Source organism: Garra rufa, chromosome 16, assembly GCF_049309525.1.
Source record: "Garra rufa chromosome 16, GarRuf1.0, whole genome shotgun sequence".
In the NCBI taxonomy this organism is placed as follows: Eukaryota; Metazoa; Chordata; class Actinopteri; order Cypriniformes; family Cyprinidae; genus Garra; species Garra rufa.
The window spans coordinates 32,121,452-32,140,811 of NC_133376.1; the positions used below are offsets into that span (position 1 = coordinate 32,121,452).

The window sequence follows — 19,360 nt, forward strand, 5'->3', positions numbered from 1 at the left end:
AGCAATAATAATAATACGTTTATATTATTGTTATTTCTATGACAGTAATAGCCATATATTGTAAAACAATTGCACTGTAAATTAAATGAAAATAAATATTTCATAGGTATATTATTTTTTGCTTTACACTACATCAGAGAAATTACAATACTTTTTTAATTTCTACATTTGAAAGAGATTTTTTAAAATTTGGACTGCAGTAAAGTTACCCATTTAAACCAATAGCTGTCAGCAATTCATACTGCACTTTTAAGCTTTTATTTTGACGAAAACGACAGTAGAGCTTTTATTTTGAAGGAAAACTCCAGATTAAGTGAAAACAGGCTTACAAAAATGCATCTCACTACAAATCTAGTGAAATGCTGTAATAATCTGCCTTGATAATAAATCATAACTGCTGGCCATTACCTTCCTAAACGTAAAACACATGCAATTAACGAGATCAATGCATTCACTGTGAAAATAGCCGTTCTGAAGCGTGGAAAACACCGGATCACAAACTGATCACCTGACGAAGTGCGCGCTTCTTTGAGACTTCTTTGACTTGATGAAGGGATTAAGCCATATTGTGCTTTCGGTTTTTCGTTTGACAGATACTGTGCCAAAGCATAATGGCCCAAAACACAACTTTAAAAACATTTTATGTTATATCTTCGTGTGACCATGATAATATCGAGACAGTTTTGCTATCACAATACCACGATATTGATAATATTGTTACATTCCTACTATACAGTCAACTTCTACAGTCCCAGCCACACCTTAGAGATGATCTGGCCCTCTGTAACTATCTGGTTAAATCATCTGCCTTTTTTTCCCTTTACTGGTCTCGGCCTCCCTCCAGCCTTCCCCACCATGGTAGACAACCACGTCGGACACAACTCCAGCATGGCCTACATGGGAGGCATGGAGCCTAAACCAGTGTACCCGCCGCCCCAGGTCACCCCCTCGAGGTACTCCCCAGTCCCGCGCCACATGCTGGGAGAAGAGGACTTCACCAGGTCAGAGTCATGGATTTATTCATCTATTCACTCACGATCACTCACTTTTTCACTCCAGGGTTCCCACGACCATAGAAAACCTGGAAATATCAAGGAACTTCAACATTTCCAGGCCTGGAAAAGACACACAAAAAGAAATTTCCACAGCTGATATAGTTTCCTTTTAATACTTCGGCTCTCAAATATGTAATCAGCTAGAATCTTTGAAATTGCCGTAATAATGTATTGGTCAGAAAATGTGGGAACCCTGTCACTCACTCAAAAATATCACTTTTCAAATGCACTCATGCACAAATCACAAGAAAACGACACTTGCATGTCCATACATTTGATTAGAAAAGAACATTGTTTTCTCACAATCTGTGCTACAGTTCTTCAGCTTTAGTTGTTTAATTTCTTTTTGGCGATACTGTTCAGATTTTATGATATAACTGGGCAAAGATAGAACAAATAAAATGATTTTAAGTAGGTGTCGAGTGTGGGCTGAAGAACGTCTACGAGGTGTGTAATGCCTCTCTGTGGTGGTGTGTTTGTGAACATTGCTTTAACGAAACATGACTGGGTGTATAAAGTCTCCGACACGAATCCCAACACAGCAAACAAACACTCTGGATAAAAGACATGCTTCTGGCATGGGGTCAAATGTTTTGAAGTCACGGCCACTGTTGCCTGGACGTGAGATGGGTTTCACCTCTCCGAGCATGGACTCCCTGGAGCCTGTGAGTCAGCCCGGGCCCCAGAGCTGACTCGTCCCTCTCTTGCCATCCAGCTGAATGCATCCTCACTTCTGCATGTGTGTTTGTCTCCGTCTGTGTGCATGTGTGTGCCGTACGCGTCCTCGTACAGTATGTCTCTGTGTCTGCTGTCTCTGTGTGTCTGAAAGCGCCCCATTTACTGTGTGATTTCTGTACCCCCAATAGGGCCGAGCCCATTTACAGTGCCATCCACAAACCTCATGGGGACACCAGCCCTCCCTCCCCCCATCTGTGCAGCAGGGGGTCTGGGGACGTGGGCTGCAGCCCCGCCCCGCCTGCTCTGTGTCAAAGCCTGGTCCCGTACACCGGCAGGTACTAACCACTGCTTCTCGCTCTGCCTGGCTTAGCTTAGCATTAGGGATGCACCGATCCTTATCGGCCGATCATTCTTGCGCGTTTTGTCAGTAAAACCGGTTCTGTAATCAGCGGTAAATGCCATCAGGTGCGTGATTTCACGTTGAGCCGTATATACTACACACAGCCGTTGTTTACCGACGAGCTGCGCAAATCAATGTTTATTATCAGTGTGAATGTGCGCAGCTCGTCAGTGAACAACGGCTGTGTGTAGTATATACGGCTCAACGTGAAATCACGCACCTGATGGCATTTACCGCTGATTACAGAACCGGCTTTACTGACAAAACACGCAAGTGATCGGCCGATAGGGATCGGTGCATCCCTACTTAGCATAGCTTAGTTAACCTGACAGTTAGCCCCCGCACGGCCGCCCTCCTTTTCCCTACCTGCAGCGTGACACAGGTAAGGCCTTAAAAGCGAAATAGCTCCCTGCCTCCAGCCACGCACTTCTTTACAGCGTGGAGCACGTTGTTAGCTTGTGGCATTAGACTCTTTAAAGGGATAGTTCACCCAAAAATGACAATGCTGTCACTAATTACTTACCCTTGTGTCGTTCTAAATCCGCAAGACCTTCGTTTGTCTTTGGAACACAAAGATATTTTTGATGAAATCTGAGAGCTTTCTGACCCTCCTTAGACAGCAATTCAATTACTACGTTCAAGGCTGAGAAAGGTAGTAAGGACATCGTTAAAATAGTCCATGTGGCATCAGTGGTTCAACCTTAACTTTTTGAAGACTGTTTTAATGACAAATATCTTAATTTGTGTTCCGAAGATGAACAAAGGTCTTATGGGTTTGGAACAACATGAGGGTAAGTACTGACAGAATTTTCATTTTTGGTTCAACTATTTCTTTAAATGATTAGTTCATTTCTGGAGCAAAAATGTAGATCATTTACTCATGTTTTTCTTTCTTCAGTCGTAAAGAAATTTCTCCATATAGTGGACTTCTATGGTGCCCGCGAATCTGAATTTCCAAAATGCAGTTGAAATGCAGCTTTAAATGGCTCTAAACGATCCCAGCCGAAAAACTCCCATCTTATTTTCTCCTCCAACTTCAAAATTTAAAATCCAACTTACATTGCTGTTTTTTTTGGAAAGGCCATTTAATCTTCTTTGCACGTTCACTTTGTAAACACTGGGTCGGTACGTGCAACAATGTAAGACGATTTTGTATTTGGAGGAGAAAATGAGATGGAGCTTTTTCGACATACCCTAACTGTCTTAAACCGGATGCATGCGCATCGCAGAGCTAGACAAGACGAGCATTTGTGGTTAAAAATGTATAAATATTAATTTATTTAAGAAAATGGCTGATCGTTTCACTAGATAAGACCCTTCTTCCTCGGCTGGGATAGTTTTGAGCCTTTTAAAGCTGCATTTAAACTGCATTTTGGAAGTTCAAACTTGCGAGCACCATAGTAGTCCACTATATGGAGTAAATTCCTGAAATGTTTTCCTCAAAAAGCATAATTTCTTTACGACTGAAGAAAGAAAGACATGCACATCTTGGTTGACAAGAGGGTGAGTAAATTATCTGTACATTTTTGTTCTGGAAGTGAACTAATCCTTTAAGGCCTGTTCACACCAACACAGATATTTGGTCCTATTTTTGCATAAGATTTGTCTGTTTAGACCAATCTTTAATGGATGGGAGATGGGCTAAATGCAAATTCACTTTATACAGTAGGTGGCACATTTAGAGAAGCGTAACTACCCTGGTTATTTTCCCACACAATGCGCTATGTAACTGTATGTGGATTCATCTGTTAACTCGTGGTCACTCACTTATTCAGTCCTGGAAAAAACCTGGAAATATCAGGGGATTTTTTAAACATTTCCATACCTGTAAAAATCATACGAAAGGAAATTTCTAATCTTTTTTTAATACTTTGACTCTAAAATACCAGCTAGAATAATATAATCAACATTTCCTGGAAAACAACTGATAAAGTCATGAAAATCAACTGGTTAAAAACCATGAGAACATTGTCACTCACTCATATGTCAGTTTTTAAATGCACTCATGCACAAATGCCAAAAAAAACAAAAATTTTATTGAATGGCCAGTTTTATTCGCTGAGATGGAAACGAGATTAGAGCATCTTTCTATAAAGAAAATCAGTCGCATTGATGGAGTGCAAATGTTTGTGGTGGTCTGAACAGACACACTAACATTCATTCAATTTAAAATAATTGCAACAGATTTCCACTACGAATATTTTTCTTGGTGTAAACAGACAAATTTAGAGTCCATAGTCACAAATGAAGGAGGGCTTTATATATTCTATCCCGTCTAACCATGTCAGTGTGCAAATTATCCAGGAAAGTTTTTTTTTCAGTCAGTACTTTTAGAGCACAGACGATTCAGGTTTAAAGTGATAGTATTATCACTTAGTTTCAAGGGATAGTATTCAAACAAATGAAATTTCTCTCATCATTTCCTTACCCTCATGTTGTTTCAAACCTGTATGACTTGATATCTCGATGAAGATATTTCAAAAAGTCACCCATACAGTGAAGGTCATTGGGATCCAATGTTGTTTGTACCCCATTAACTTTTAAAATATCTTAGAAAGTCTTACTTGTAAGTAAATGATGGCAGAATTTTCATTTTTTGTCTGGACTATCCCTTTAATCTTGTACAAACTACAGTGAATAGTCTTTTGCTGCTCTTACCATAACATCTTAAAGACATTTTAATCAAAAGAGTAAAGATTTTTATGATGCATCATAAATTGATAAACAATCCCACTAATTATGTTGAGGTATCATCCCATACTGATCCTAAAGCGCTCAAATAGCCTACTATTTCTGTCTCCTCAGGACAGCAATTCTATTTAGCACATTCTAACTTTTTGTTTTTGGTTATTAAAACTGTTAACTGTTAAAATATCTTTAGGAAGCCTGCAGGCGTTCTGTTCCGACTCCAAATGGGAGATTCAACACCCCCAAAATCCCCCTAATTCCTACCTTGGCCATTTTGTACCTACTGTATGTATAATCTCAGAGAGTATGTGAGTTTAATCCATCCTCCTTTACCAGCCCATATAATGTCCTAGTGTTTTATGTGTGCTCTCTGAAGCAGTCTTAGTCTGAGTGATGTACTGTGACTGGCTGTCTGGGACGGGTATCATCCACTTTACGTACCACTGTGTGTCAGTGCGTGTTGTTTAATCCTTGCATCCTTACTGTACTGTAATACAGGCTCTATAGTATACCAGACTAATCATTCATTTTTTTTTCCAACAACCAACATATTAACCTTTAGCACATACCTCAGATCATGCAGTTTACTGAAGAGTGTGTGATATTAGCAGATAAACCTACAATTTAGGGCTGGTAGAATCCATAGACTGAAAAAACAACATTCAACACAATATGAACGATTCTTGTTTATGTGCAAAGCTATTCTTCTACAAGGTGCCCACAAGTGTGTGTGTGTGTGTGTGTGTGATCATGAATGTATATAACAATACTGTCCTCCCATCTTTTGACGTCCTGCACGTGTGCGTTTGTATGCTCATCATCAGTGTGTATAGTAGCACTGCCGTAGGTGTGACAAAGACTGGAGCCGTCACAAAAGATTTATTATTGTCCAAACACAGAAATACATACTCATGGAACCTTCCAACACAGGAATGTTTGGCTTCTGTTGCAGTTATGTAAATATAAACAGTAGGGCCTGCTCTTACCATAAATGTATTGGGAAGTGAGAGGCTGATTCTGCAGTCAGACTACAAATGAGTCGTGGCGCACATTCCTGAAGCTGTCATGATTCATTTTGAAGGGGGTATAGCAGGCCACAAACACACACACACACACACACACACACACACACACACACACACACACACACACACACACACACAGGGTACTCTGCCAATGCCCATCACACACACAGATACACTTAGACAGTCTGTCATAATGTGCTGACATGAACACACACTCCCTTTGACACGCAGCCCAAACACACACACACATACACAGTATGAAGCACAATATTTAAACCTGCACAGGGCTACGCCTACCAAAGTACATAAATAGTGTTGTATTATCCCACTTTGCTCCTCACTTTCCCAAAGTAAGCTGTCAAAGTAAGTCTGAACCGTATCACCATCACCCTGGAGGTCTCCCTAGAGGCTAATAAAAGTTGTTTACAGGCATATATACTTAGTGTCGGTGTACAGTGACAGTTCACTCCTGGAGGATTCTGCTTGTGTGTGTGTGTGTGTGTGTGTGTGTGCGTGTACATGACTGAGTCACAGGAGAGACTCAGATAGGCCCTCTGCCCATCTGTGCTTCCCCCACACTAGCATGGCGGTCACGGACACATTTAGATCTCTCCATCTGACCCAGTACACACTAACGGCCTCTTGGCTTCTCTACCAGCTGAATGCATTATGGAGATTCGGGGGAGATCTCCCACCCACCATTCGGATTGCAGAGCACAATCGGCCATGCCGCCAGTCAAACATGGCTAATGACAATCTGCTCGCACACTCACAAATGACGGACACACAATTAGAGGCGCTCACAGAGCCAGGCAGACGTAGAGATGTGTATAAACACACCATCTTAAATTTCAAATAGTTCAGGCTATGTTTGATTATGGTTTTCAGAAATGGCTTCCTTGTATGACTCATGGAGTTTGTCTTTCCGTTCGGTGCATTACATCACTTGGTGAGACTTGGTGTATTTTATGACTAAGGAGTGCCACGTGCACACCATGGTGAATTTTAAGCCTAATAAATACAGGTTGGGGATTTTAGGAAAGAAAGAAATGATTAGACGGAACTGTTTGCACAGGAAGTGCCGGAGGGTAAGGGTGCACCAGTCATTTGTATGGTTTTTATTTGGGGCGTAAAGTTCTCACTAGAGGCTTAGTAACCTTTATTGGTTACCTTAGTTTACTTCTGGAAATAAGCAGTCTTTATATTTGTAGTGTTGAGAAGCTGTGCATTACAGTTTATCTGGTTATTTTTGATTTTGCTAAGTATAATGCCTGTATAAATGAAATATAACTCAATAATTGTAATTGTTAGAATGGTCACGGATCAGCAATCTCCATGTAAAACTGATCATGCAGACAAAACCGTAAGTCGTAGAGACTTGAAACTTGGAGGGATTTTAGTACTCGTACCGCCTACAACATGACCAAGGCTCACCATAATCAGCCTGAGGGGACGCTACAGCGCTTAAAAGTATGAAATCACTCATAACTTATGTCATTGGTATTCAATCGTGAGCCTGGCAAAATTTGGGGAGTATTCCGCATTTTTGGGTTTTCACCCAATGGGAACCAAACCAGTGCAGAAAGATTCTCTGGAGAGTGAATATCAATAATAAGCAGAAAAAGTTGAACTTTCGACTCACCGTCGCAAAGGGACGCCAAAACGTCAAATCGTGGAGCTTGGCCATTTGGTGGCGCTATAAGAAGGAAAAAAATGACTATAACTGTGCAACCATTTGTCCTATCAACATTAAAACTCTGGGTACTTTAGAAAAGGGGCCTGTCCGAAATTACCCAACATTTTATAAAGCCTAAAGGAAAACTCAAAACTTCACAAAACGTGGTGAGCACATGCGACAGGTGATTCTAAACAAGCATGCAAAGTTTTAAGGAGATCGGACTATAACATTATAACAGTCATAAATGTTACAAAACATAATATTTCTATGGTAAATTACTTGTATTTGCAAAAAAGGCTTGCAAACAGCCTTAAAGCGCTTGAACCCCAGTAATCACTGTGTGCAGCTATATTAAATTGAATTTTTATTATATTTAATATTAAATATTTAACGTTTTTATATCAAATTAAATTTTATTAAATTTTATATAAATTAAATTATTTATTTTATTTATTTTATATAAATTAAATATAACTCAATACATCAATCATTAAAAAAAAATTAAATGATTTGTATATGTAAATAATAAATATTCAAGAATGGTTGATTCAATGATTGCGGCATTTGTAAAGTAGTAAAGTAAAATTTGTAATTATTTCACATAAATTCATTTTTTGTTACCTTTTTATTTAAAAATCCTGAAGGAAAATGTGTCATGGTTTCCACAAAAAAATAGAAAGAATATTTATAACAAATAAACAGAAAAGTTGTTTTAAATTGTAGTAATATTAGATAATAGTGCTGTTTTTACTGTATATTTAATCAAATAATATTTTAATGTTGCATTGGTGAGTGTATATATATATATATATATATATATATATATATATATATATATATATATATATATATATATTAAAAATCATTTAGAGCCCAAACTTTCGAACGGTGGTGTATAAACAAGATTACATATGTCAACACCGTTTATGTCTAGTTAAAAACTTGTAGTTAAAAGTTGTAAATTTGCACTCATTTAAGCATACGCTTCTTTTTCTCAGCACGATTGACAATTCAGAATCTAAATCTTTACAACATCATTGCAAATAAAGCCACACTATGAGTGTAAAGTCATTTTATCATTTTTCATTAGGTTTAGTTTATACTGTGTAAACAACAGGCGGCATTTAATATGATCGAAGCAGGGGTACTTTTTGGCAGCTTTGCTCAGTGACGCACCTGATTGTAAACTGTTGACACACTCGGTTTATTCTTAGCAGCTCGGAGAAGCTGGAAATATCTTGAACGTCTCTTGGCGTGAAGTCAAATGGGACTGAAGTAGTGTGTTCTGAAGAAGAGATCGGTGGTTTTTATCCAGAGCTTTTGAAAGCACTGGAGCCCATAGCAGCCATGAAAGCCATGAGCCTGTGATCCTGCCAAAGAGAACATGTTTTCCAGAGAGAATTATGTCTCTGCGTGTTTCCGGAGAACAGTATCCACTTTGTCCACCATTAATCACCCAACCAGAGCCAATTACTTAGAGCGGAAAGAGAAGCAGACAGACTGCACCGGGGCATTGCAACCCTGCAAACCTCTGAGCCTTGTGGTCATCCTTCAATGAACTCGGTAAACTTCAGCCTGTGCCACAAAGTTGTGGTGGTGGTGGTGGGCGCTCATATGCCATAGATATTATTGGAGTAGGAGGGAGAACAATAAACACTCTACAAAAGTTGATATCCACCATATTGTTAACATAAGAACAGGCATGGCATTTCGTGACTTGAATGTTTGAGGCTTCTGGTGTCAATCGCTCTTAGTTATTTTTAGCTTGATATTGCAAACAGGTATTTCTTCTATTATTTTAATGTATTTTCATAATGCAAACACACTGGCTTGCTGTACTTCATCATTTATTATTTATATAAAGTGGCTAATGAATCTGAAGTTTTATGCTTTCACAAAAAATAGGTTACCCTCTACGATGCAAAATAAGGTGAATGAGACAACATTTATGGGCCATTCTACAGAATTGTTTTATGTGTGCAAATTGTATAATATCCAAAGTACACATTTCTAGTAATTGTGCAGGTAATTTATTGTATTTTCAAAAAGTTTTGGAATATTCGTCCTCTCCCCAAATCTGTCACTACCAAAACACAGTAATGTATAATTCAATAAGAAAGGGATATATTGACCTATTAATATTTGGCTTACATCTTCTTCGTAAATATATTTTTTTCTATTTTATTCAAAAGTTTTCAGATGTAAATCAATAAAAATGACAACTTTAACAATATTTCAAGTGTGATTTATAACATTTGTTGTATTTTGAATCCAATTTTGCTTTGTAAAAGGCAAAAAGTTGATCATACTGATTTCAAAGTTAAGCATTCATAAGTTTGAATATACACTGAACCAAAAACTATCATAACATCTTAGTTGATAATTCAGTATACTTGATTTTTGACAAAACATCTCATGTTTCGGTCGTGACAGCACATTTTTAAACAGTAATGTTTTGGTAGCAAACACATCACATTACAGAATTTAAACCCACATACTAAAACACTACTTAAACATAATAAAATGCAAACAATTTGCATAACTGTACTAAAATTTTGTTTATTTCTTCTAAATAAAGAATTATGTGTTCCCTTTTGTCACTACCGAACCAATTATGACATGTTTAATTATAGAAAAATGGTGTTTGGTAGTGACATTCTTAAAGTTACACACAGTTTTTTTTTATACTTTTGAACAGATTTACTTCAAAATGATGTAGCTATGAGAGAGTGACGCATAAATATTTCCTGATCGTAAATGTAGAACTTCACTTTTTCAAAAAAAAATCAAAAAGATACTTTTAAAAACAACAATGGCATAAAATGCAAAAAATTATTTCAATATCATTTTAATAAGTTTCAATTTAGGGGTTAGGGTTTGGGACAGCCACCGCCCAATTGCAAGTACCCACTAAATGATGATTTATATATATTAAGATGACTGGTATTTTAAATATTATCGTGGGTTTCAATAGATAATAAAAGCATCTTAGTAAACATCTAAGATTTGAATACTTAAATGCTTTTTAAATGTGTTTTATGGTTGTGGGACAGCAGTTTGCACCAATTCTGTAGAATGGCCCATATGTGACCCAGGACCACAAAACCAGTCATAAGGGTCAAATGTTTTAAATTGAGATTTATACATAATCTGAAAGCTGAATAAACAAGCTTTCCATTAATGTATGGTTTGTTAGGATAGGACAGTATTTGGAAAATCTGAAATCTGAGGGTGCAAAAAAAATGAAGTTCTTAGCAATGAATATTACTTATCAAAAATTAGGTTTTAATATATTTTTGGTAGGACATTTACAAAATATCTTCATGGAACATGATTTTTATTTAATAGATCCTAATGATTTTTGGCATAAAAGAAAAATTGATCATTTTGACCCACTCAATGTATTTTTGGCTATTGCTACAAATATACCCATGCTACTTAAGATTGGTTTTGTGGTGCAGGGTCACATATACATAGACACCTTTTATTTTCCTAATGCACACTTCTGGTCTTATTCTAACTGATTCATTTTTGCAATTGTTATCTTTAATTGCAAAAAAGCAACTTCCTCTTCCTCTGAAGCAACACTTATGGTATGCCACATGGACTATTGCATAATGTTAACCAAATATGTTTTGCATGCAAATACAATTGCTCATTTACTAAAAGCAAATTTTTATAGAAGCCACTTTTCATGATCCAATCATTACTTTTGACTATTGTGTTGGGCAGCGGGCGTATGTTGATGTGGCTTGGTAAGAGTTAAGTCCTACCCTGTTGCTGCAGGGGTGACGGCGTGACAGGCGATGTGGTGCTGTTTCCCATCACTCCCCCTACACTTAGAGAAAGCACACATATACACACGCCACTTCACCGCTGGCCTGGAGTGAGATACAGAGTCCTGGGACCATTTTCTCCATAACCCTGCCGGGTAGCTAGCGGCAGGCACCATGTTCACTGTTAATATCTCATCTTCCTTGCCTATGGTAAAGTCCAATTTAGAGAGACGGGGCAGGACAAGCATCACCCTCATGAACAGGTACAGTGGGTCCAGATAGTGATAACTGCTTTATCTTGTTGTGTACCAGGAAGCTGTGAATTGTACAGCAACATATTCGCTGTTCATTTCTTTATTTGCTGTGGTGTGATTTTAATGAAAAGTGAATTCTTAGTACTAATCTCCTAATAAAAACATGTATTTAGTTCATTTAGTGCAAAAAGGACATCTATTGCTTGACCTAATAAGTGCTTGAATTAGACATGAGTAATAATTGCCTTTAATTAATGTAGTTAACATGGTTAACATTTCATATGCCTTTGTTTTTATTGTAATACTTCTGATTATTATTTAATTAACCTGATCTTAGTCTTTAATCAACAGTTGGTATGTGGGTTGTGTGCCATTCAGAAATACATTAATTTTAAATTGACATAGCAAACATAGAATTGCAGTTTGGATTTAAAGAAACTCATCGTTTTGCTTGAACTTTTTAAAAAAAGCTTTAAAGGTTTGTATGCCTAATGGTAGAACTAGAATGGTACAACACTTCATTTCCCAGAATCCATTGCCAGTTCATTTTAAATTCTTCTTTCTTTCATTTCAGTTCAGTTGTCTGTGGGAAACTGAACTGAAAAGGACCTTTTAATGTAATGAGTATTGACGCTTAAAATTTAGCTTTGATCACATTAAGTTACATTTATATTTATTTCACAATATGACTGCTTTTACTGTATTTTGGCAGAAGAGACTTTTAATGATTTTAAAACAAAAAATCTTACTGTTCAAAAACTTTTGACTGGTAGTGTAGTGTGTCTTATATGATAGGCAGTTTAAAATAGGTCATTGCAATATCTCTTAATTCTGACTATTTTCTTTTTTATCCTGTGGTAGAAACAAGCTTCCATAGTCAGCAAGGCTGCATTTATTTAATCAAACCTACAGTAAAATCAGAAATATTGTGAAATATTATTACAATTCAAAATAACTGTTTTTAATTTTAATATATGTTAAAATGTAATTTATTCCTGTGCTGCAAAGCTGAATAAAGACTGGAGTAATGATGCTGACAATTCAGCTTTGCTAATAGTTTAAAATAGTTATTTTAAATTTCAAATTATTACTGTTTTTTTATTTCAAATAAATGCAGCCTTAGTGAGCCTACAAGAGACTTTCAAAAACATTTTTTTTAAAAACAACCCTTAACTTTTGAACAGTGCTTTAAAAAAAATAAAAATCTTGCAAAAAGTGGGAGAATGCGCACTACCAGTCAAAAGTTTTTGTTTGTTTAAGTTTTAATTTTTTTTAAGATGTCTCACCAAACCTGCATTTATTTGATCCTAAGTACAGCAAAAGTAGTAATATTGTGAAATATTATAATTAGAATTAGACTGAAGTGTTCCTTGTTCCTTCACTTGTTCCTTCAGAAATCATTCTAATATGCTGATTTGCTGTTTAAGAAACTTTTATTACTATCAATGTTGAAAACGGCTATTTTTGTAAAAAAAAAAAAAACATTTTTGATACAAATGATACATTTTTCAGGAATCTTTAATGAATAGAAAGAACAGTATTGAATTAGTCACAGCCCTGTCTGGTATATCTTTAGGGTTTTAACAGGTTTGATTATAATGCTTGTTTGTACAGTATCACTGCATGTTCAAAACAGGATAACCAAACAAAATTGATTCTTGTTTCAGTATTTCCAGTTCATCCACCACAGTTGTTTAGCATACATGTTCAAAACGAGTGTATGTGTGCAGACTGCAATGGAGAGAATTGGGTATGCCATGGTTTTACAGTGTGTCATGTAATAAACAGAGGTTAAAAAGGTGATTAAAAGCCGTTTACCACTTTCATTAAATTTATGGACATAAGGTTCTCAGTAAATTGATTCACACTCCAATACACCATGTTCAGTTTGCACACAATGTATGGTTCACATAAAGAGAAAACACCTCCTAAAAGCATAACTTGTCCGCTCACATAAAAGTGCTGTTTTTAGCATCATAAAGCTGTACCATGGGCTATGGAGATGGAATGGCTCATGTCGAGAGCCAGCCGTCTAGAATTCTAATGAAAAACATGCATGCTGCACTGCTGAAAGCTGGGAGCTGTCACTACAAATGTGAATGTGTGTTGCATTTCTGGGAACTGGTTTTTGTGTGCTATTCTGCAGTGCATTGGGGTTTTTGACGGCCCCTGAATGCAGTCGAGTCTTACTGTTGTGCCAGATCTGGGCAGTCTGGAATGCCTCTGTGCCTGCAGATGAATCACGGCTGCTAAAACAGTACCGCAGTCCTGCACAAGGCAGGGATGAGCTCAATGTGTGAATGCGTTTTGTGCCCGGGTGAGAAAGTGTGTTAGTTGTCGGTGTGTATGTGTTAGCGCTCATTTCTGGAACAAATCTGGAACACTTGCTGTTTAGCTTTGTTGTGGATGAAAGTTTGCCAGTCTTCTCTAGTCGTGACTAGAGCGTTGCGTGCTCTCATGAATCTGTTCATCTCGATTTCCGCTCTCTGTAAGCGACAGGAGGAAAAGACGAAATGCAAAATAATCATTTACCTTCTGGCTAGACTGAAATGCCCTCTGAATTCTCATTCTGGGATGAATGACGCTTTGTGAATATTTTTGAAACCACCCCACTCTCAAACTTCCTAATGTGGTTTTTCCACTATATTTCTTTTTTTATTGCACATAAATGTCTGTCTTTCGTCCCTCGTCCTGCTGCTGATTCCGGGTTCATCCTGATCTCTGACGCTGTCGTTCTGCTTGGCAGGGAGCCGCGGAAGATCCTGCTGCACAAGGGTTCCACAGGTTTGGGATTCAACATTGTGGGCGGGGAGGACGGAGAGGGCATCTTCGTGTCTTTCATCTTGGCAGGTGGGCCAGCCGACCTGAGCGGAGAGCTGAGGAGAGGAGACCGCATCCTGTCGGTCAGTAACTGTCCGTGACACTCAAGTTCACTCAAGCATTATTAAAATGACAAGAAGTGTCTTGTATACACTACTAGTCAAAAGTTTTTGAACGGTAAGATTTGTAGTGTTTGTTCTGCTCACCAAGCCTGCATTTATTTGATGCAAAGTACAGCAAAAGCAGTAAAATTTTGAAATATTTTTACTATTTAAAATAACCGTTTTCTTTTTGAATATATTCTAAGATGTAATTTATTCCTGTGATTTCAAAGCTGATTTTTAAGGATCATTACTCCAGTCACATGATTGTTCAGAAATCATTCTAATATTTTGATTTGCTGCTCAAAAAAGGTTTTATTATTATGTTGAAAACAGCTGAGTAGATTTTTTTTTCAAGTTTCTTTGATGAATAGAAAAGTCTGATGAATAGCATTTATATGAAATAGAAATCTTTTGTAACATTATAAATGTATTTATCATCACTTTTGATCAATTTAAAGCTTCCTAAAAGTATTAATTTCTATAATTTATTTTCCTAAACTATACTGACTCCAAGCTTTTGAATGGTATAGTGTATAATGTTACAAAAGCTTTTTATTTCAGGTAAATACTGAACTTTAGATCTTTCTATTCATGAAAAAATCTTAAGTCCTCTAAAAAAGTCCCCTAAAAAGTTCTCAACTGTTTTAAAAATTGATGATAAAACTAATAAAAAATATTTCTTGAATCAGAATATTAGAATGATTTCTTAAGGATCATATGACACTGAAGACTGCAATTTAGCTTTGATCACAGGAATAAATAAAATATTTATTTCACACATTTATTTCATTACTGCTTTTGCTGTATTTTGGATCAAATAAATGCAGGCTTGGTAAGCAGAAGAGATGTCTTGAAAAACATAAAAAAGCTTACTGTTCAAAAACTTTTGATTGGTAGTGTAGTGTTTTTTATGGAAGCCAGTTTAAAATTGGTCATTGAAATATTTTATCTCTTAATTCTGACTTTTTTCATTTTTATCCTATGGTGCAAAGAAGCTTCCATAGTCAGCAAGGATGCATTTATGTAATCAAACATACAGTAAAAACAGAAATATTGTGAAATATTATTACAATTCAAAATAACTGCTTTCCATTTGAAAATATTTTAAAGTAGAATTTATTCCAGTGATGCAAAGCTGAATTTCTGCTGAGCATCATTACTCCAGTCTTCAGTGTCACAAGATCCTTCGGAAATCATTCCAATATGCAGATTAAGAAACATTTGTTATTATTATCAATCTTGACAACAGATGTTTTTGTGGAAACCATGATGCATTTTTTAAGATTCTTTGATGAATAGAAAAAACTGTGCACTTTCAATCATTACAATGCATCCTTGCTAAATGGAAGTATTAATTTCTTTAATAAAAAAAGCATGCTTTTCTCAAACATTTTTTTGCTTTTGTGTACATTTTATGGAAAGAAAGGTGAATAGATTTTTTTATGATTCCTACAGTAATACAATCTTCTCTTTAAATTGGTATGAAGTCTTGGAGCTGACATTACATCATGTGATTTGCGTGAGCGTATGGGGGTTGTTTTGTTTTAATCTGTTACCATGGTATTGTCCCAGGTGAATGGTGTAAACCTGCGCAATGCTACCCATGAGCAGGCTGCTGCTGCACTGAAGAGGGCCGGACAGACGGTGACCATCATTGCCCAGTACAGACCAGAAGGTAGAGTGGCACTTTCAATTTATATCCATGATATTTGTTAATGCAAAAGAAACTGTGCTTCCTAGAGGACAATAAGAAAAGATTTGAGCTGATGCATGCAAATGAGCTTTTTATAGGCTCCTAAAATATGCAACGATTCATTTAAGAGCAATAAATAAATAAAATGTAATTCTAAGAAAAGATCACCTCTGTACTACTGTAAGACCCCTAACTACTCTCGCTTTCTTCACACACCCATGCATGCCTGTTGTGTCTTGCCTGCTACTGTAATCACTCAATCATAGTGGCGTACACTACTGCATGTTCCTTTAAGAAAGGTGAGCTACTTAGCCTCGCCTAGTTTATGAGAAAGATTCCTGCTTTGCAAATGAGGACATTCGGTGACTGATGATTGGTTGGCTTTTGAAGAATTTAAGGGGGCAGATTTTTGTTTGACAAACTCTGTTCAGTGAAGTGTTTAATAACAAAACTTGATCCAGAACTATGCATGGATAGTGCCATTGAAGTTTCTCTGAATTCACTGGAATGAATCATTTTCTGAGTCGAATCTTTTGAACCGATTCACAATAAACAATTCATTGCAGCAAATGATATTTGTGACCCTGAACCACAAAACCAGTCATAAGTAGCACTGGTATGTTTGAAGTAATAGCCAACAATACATTGTATGGGTCAAAATGATCGTTTATCGAATTGATTTTATGCCAAAAATCATTAGGATATTAAGATCATGTTCAATTAAAATATTTTATGTAAAAACCTAATTTTTAATTAGTAATATGCAATGCTAAAGAACTTCTTTTAGACAACTTTAAAGGAGATTTACTCAATATTTAGATTTTTTTTGCACCCTCAGATTCCAGACTTTCAAATAGTTGTATCTCGGCCAAATATTGTCCTATCCTAACAAACTATACATCAATGGAAAGCTTATTTTTTCAGTTTTCAGATGTATGTCAGTAATTGACCCTTGTGACTGGTTTTGTGGTCCAGGGTCATATTTAGACTCTAAGGCCTGGTTTCACAGACAGGGCTTAGACTTAAGCCAGAATTAGGTTATAGTTCAAAGTCATTTTCATAAACATGCCTTAGAAAAAAAAACATTAGTGGTGTCCATCTTGAGACAAAACAAAGGTGCTGATATATTTTAAGATCAGTCAGTGCAAGTTTCTTTTAGTTGAAGGGGCTCGGACATTTCACTTTGGGACTAGATTTTAGCTAGATTTAAAACTAGGTGTCTTTGATTTTGGAAAATTACAGTAAATATCTTTACTAAACCGAAATAGGTCTGTTTAGTGGATAGTGCGATGACGTAAAAGAATCACTGGATTCGGTTCTTTGAAATGGACTGTTCAAAAGAACCGATTCGCCAGATTCCCAACGCTCGTTCACTCGCTTGAATGAAAGTGCTGGGACGAAACTGTGCCAGAAGTGGGAGGGATCAACCTGAGAGAGGAAAAAAGGGGGGAAAGAACTAAATGGACTAAAAACCACAGAGTGAAGGAAGACCCTGACTTCACCGTTTGTACGCTTATTTTTGGCGCAGGGTTAGATTTCATCTGCTGGATCACTAAGTTAGAGAGTCTCTCTGACTGGAGATATGGAGCGGAGCGGGACGGATTGAAATCCCGCGTCTCGGGCGCGAATGAGACTCGGTTTTGAAGAGAAGAAGGTGCCGCTGTTGGAATGGGAGGAGCGAAGCAGGACAGACCGAAACATTTTCTTTAAACTCTTTACTATTTATTTACCTTCCGTGCCGATTCGAAACTAAAGAAAGCGGTGTTTTCCTCCTCACGCCGATGTGCGGCATTCGTTAGTTATTGTCCATAGTTTGACTGTTTTTTTCTTACCTAAAATGTTTGTTCGAGTGAGCCGGACAACGAGAGGTTGAACTGAACACAGCACTTTAGCCGCCGCCGGGTAAGATCACCTCAACTCACATTCATAGACTAACGTATTTTCAGGAAATATCTGTGTAAAGTTATGGTTAGTGTGGTTTTATTATACGTTGAACTGACAGAATTGCTTTATGTGTTTTAATATGCTGTGCTGAAAAGGGAAAGCGTCGCTGTTTGTTCACAATGGATTTCTGTTGGCTCGAGTTACATGTTCAACATGGTGTAATGCGTTTAAAGATTTAATAAAAATAATGAAAACTATGAAAACAGCTACGTTAATTAAGCTGCTCAGCCGTTAGGCTGACGTCATGAAGTTTGTTTCTAGCTAGCATGGTATGTTTAGTTGCTGCGCTACACAGGTAAACTGTTTACTTGAGGATTTCGTGAGAAATGTTTATATTCAAACCATAAACACGACAAAACAGAAGCAATTTAGTGCTTCATATTTTATTTAATCATAAGAAATATGGTGCTTTCATTCAATATGAAGAGTAGGGTGGTTCACCTTTGAACTAAACTTCAGTTGTGTTCTGTCAGAATAATCCGGGATATTTGCCCTTTGAGGCCTGACGCTTCGCCGTCATGTTTGTTTAATGCGTTATTATATATGCAGAGCTCAGGACAGGTGCAGGGAAGGGCCCATTCAGGAAGTCACTTTACCTGTCAAACATTACTGTCATTTTGTAGTTAAGTGTAAAGTACAACACGAACACTTTGTGATGTTGTTGTATTATTTAGGGGTCGTCCTATGGAAATGTCAGTTTTCTGTCCCTAGCTTTTACAGAAATATTACGCTTTACAGTTACAATTTCTTTATATTTTAAAATGAAACTGTTATTTGAACAATTACGCCTTCTTGAGCCATCAATGTGGCTATATTTGTTTTTTAATTAATTACATTAAACTGATCATCCCCACAGGAAAGACTTTATTTTGAGGTCAAAAACAGTTTTTCCTATTATTTAAAATAAAGTGATGTATTCCTAACTAGCATAGATATGATATAAATGTCATACAAAAAATAAAATGCTGAAAAAAATATTATAAAATATATAATGAAAGTTGTGGTCCCCTGGAGTTGTGTCACTGGTGTTACTGTTTAATCAAAATCTTTTATTTTGAAATAAAAATCACACCGATGACATCACTTGACTTATTCCTATTTTCTGAAGATCTATAAAGAAAGGCCCATGATAAGTCCACTGTCCCGTTTCAATTATCGTAAATTTTCTCATTTATATGTCATGATTTTATATGAAGCTTTTAGTTGGTCACTGGTATGACTTACTTATTGTTAGGGAATTGTAAA

The 19,360-nt window shown here is 36.7% G+C and overlaps 1 protein-coding gene across 12 annotated transcripts in view; it reads left to right on the top strand.

Moving 5' to 3' along the window:
- The window catches only part of dlg3 (discs, large homolog 3 (Drosophila)), a 161,196-nt gene that overhangs the window by 121,373 nt on the left and 20,463 nt on the right, over positions 1-19,360 (top strand). For 6 of the 12 annotated variants that reach the window (XM_073820520.1, XM_073820519.1, XM_073820523.1 and 3 more), the window contains 4 exons: positions 827-1,001; positions 1,922-2,068; positions 14,301-14,457; positions 16,051-16,153. In XM_073820520.1, the coding sequence (XP_073676621.1) occupies positions 827-1,001; positions 1,922-2,068; positions 14,301-14,457; positions 16,051-16,153 (582 nt within the window). The remainder of the gene's footprint in view (positions 1-826; positions 1,002-1,921; positions 2,069-14,300; positions 14,458-16,050; positions 16,154-19,360) is intronic. The other 6 variants (XM_073820527.1, XM_073820528.1, XM_073820529.1 and 3 more) reach the window with 3 other exon arrangements.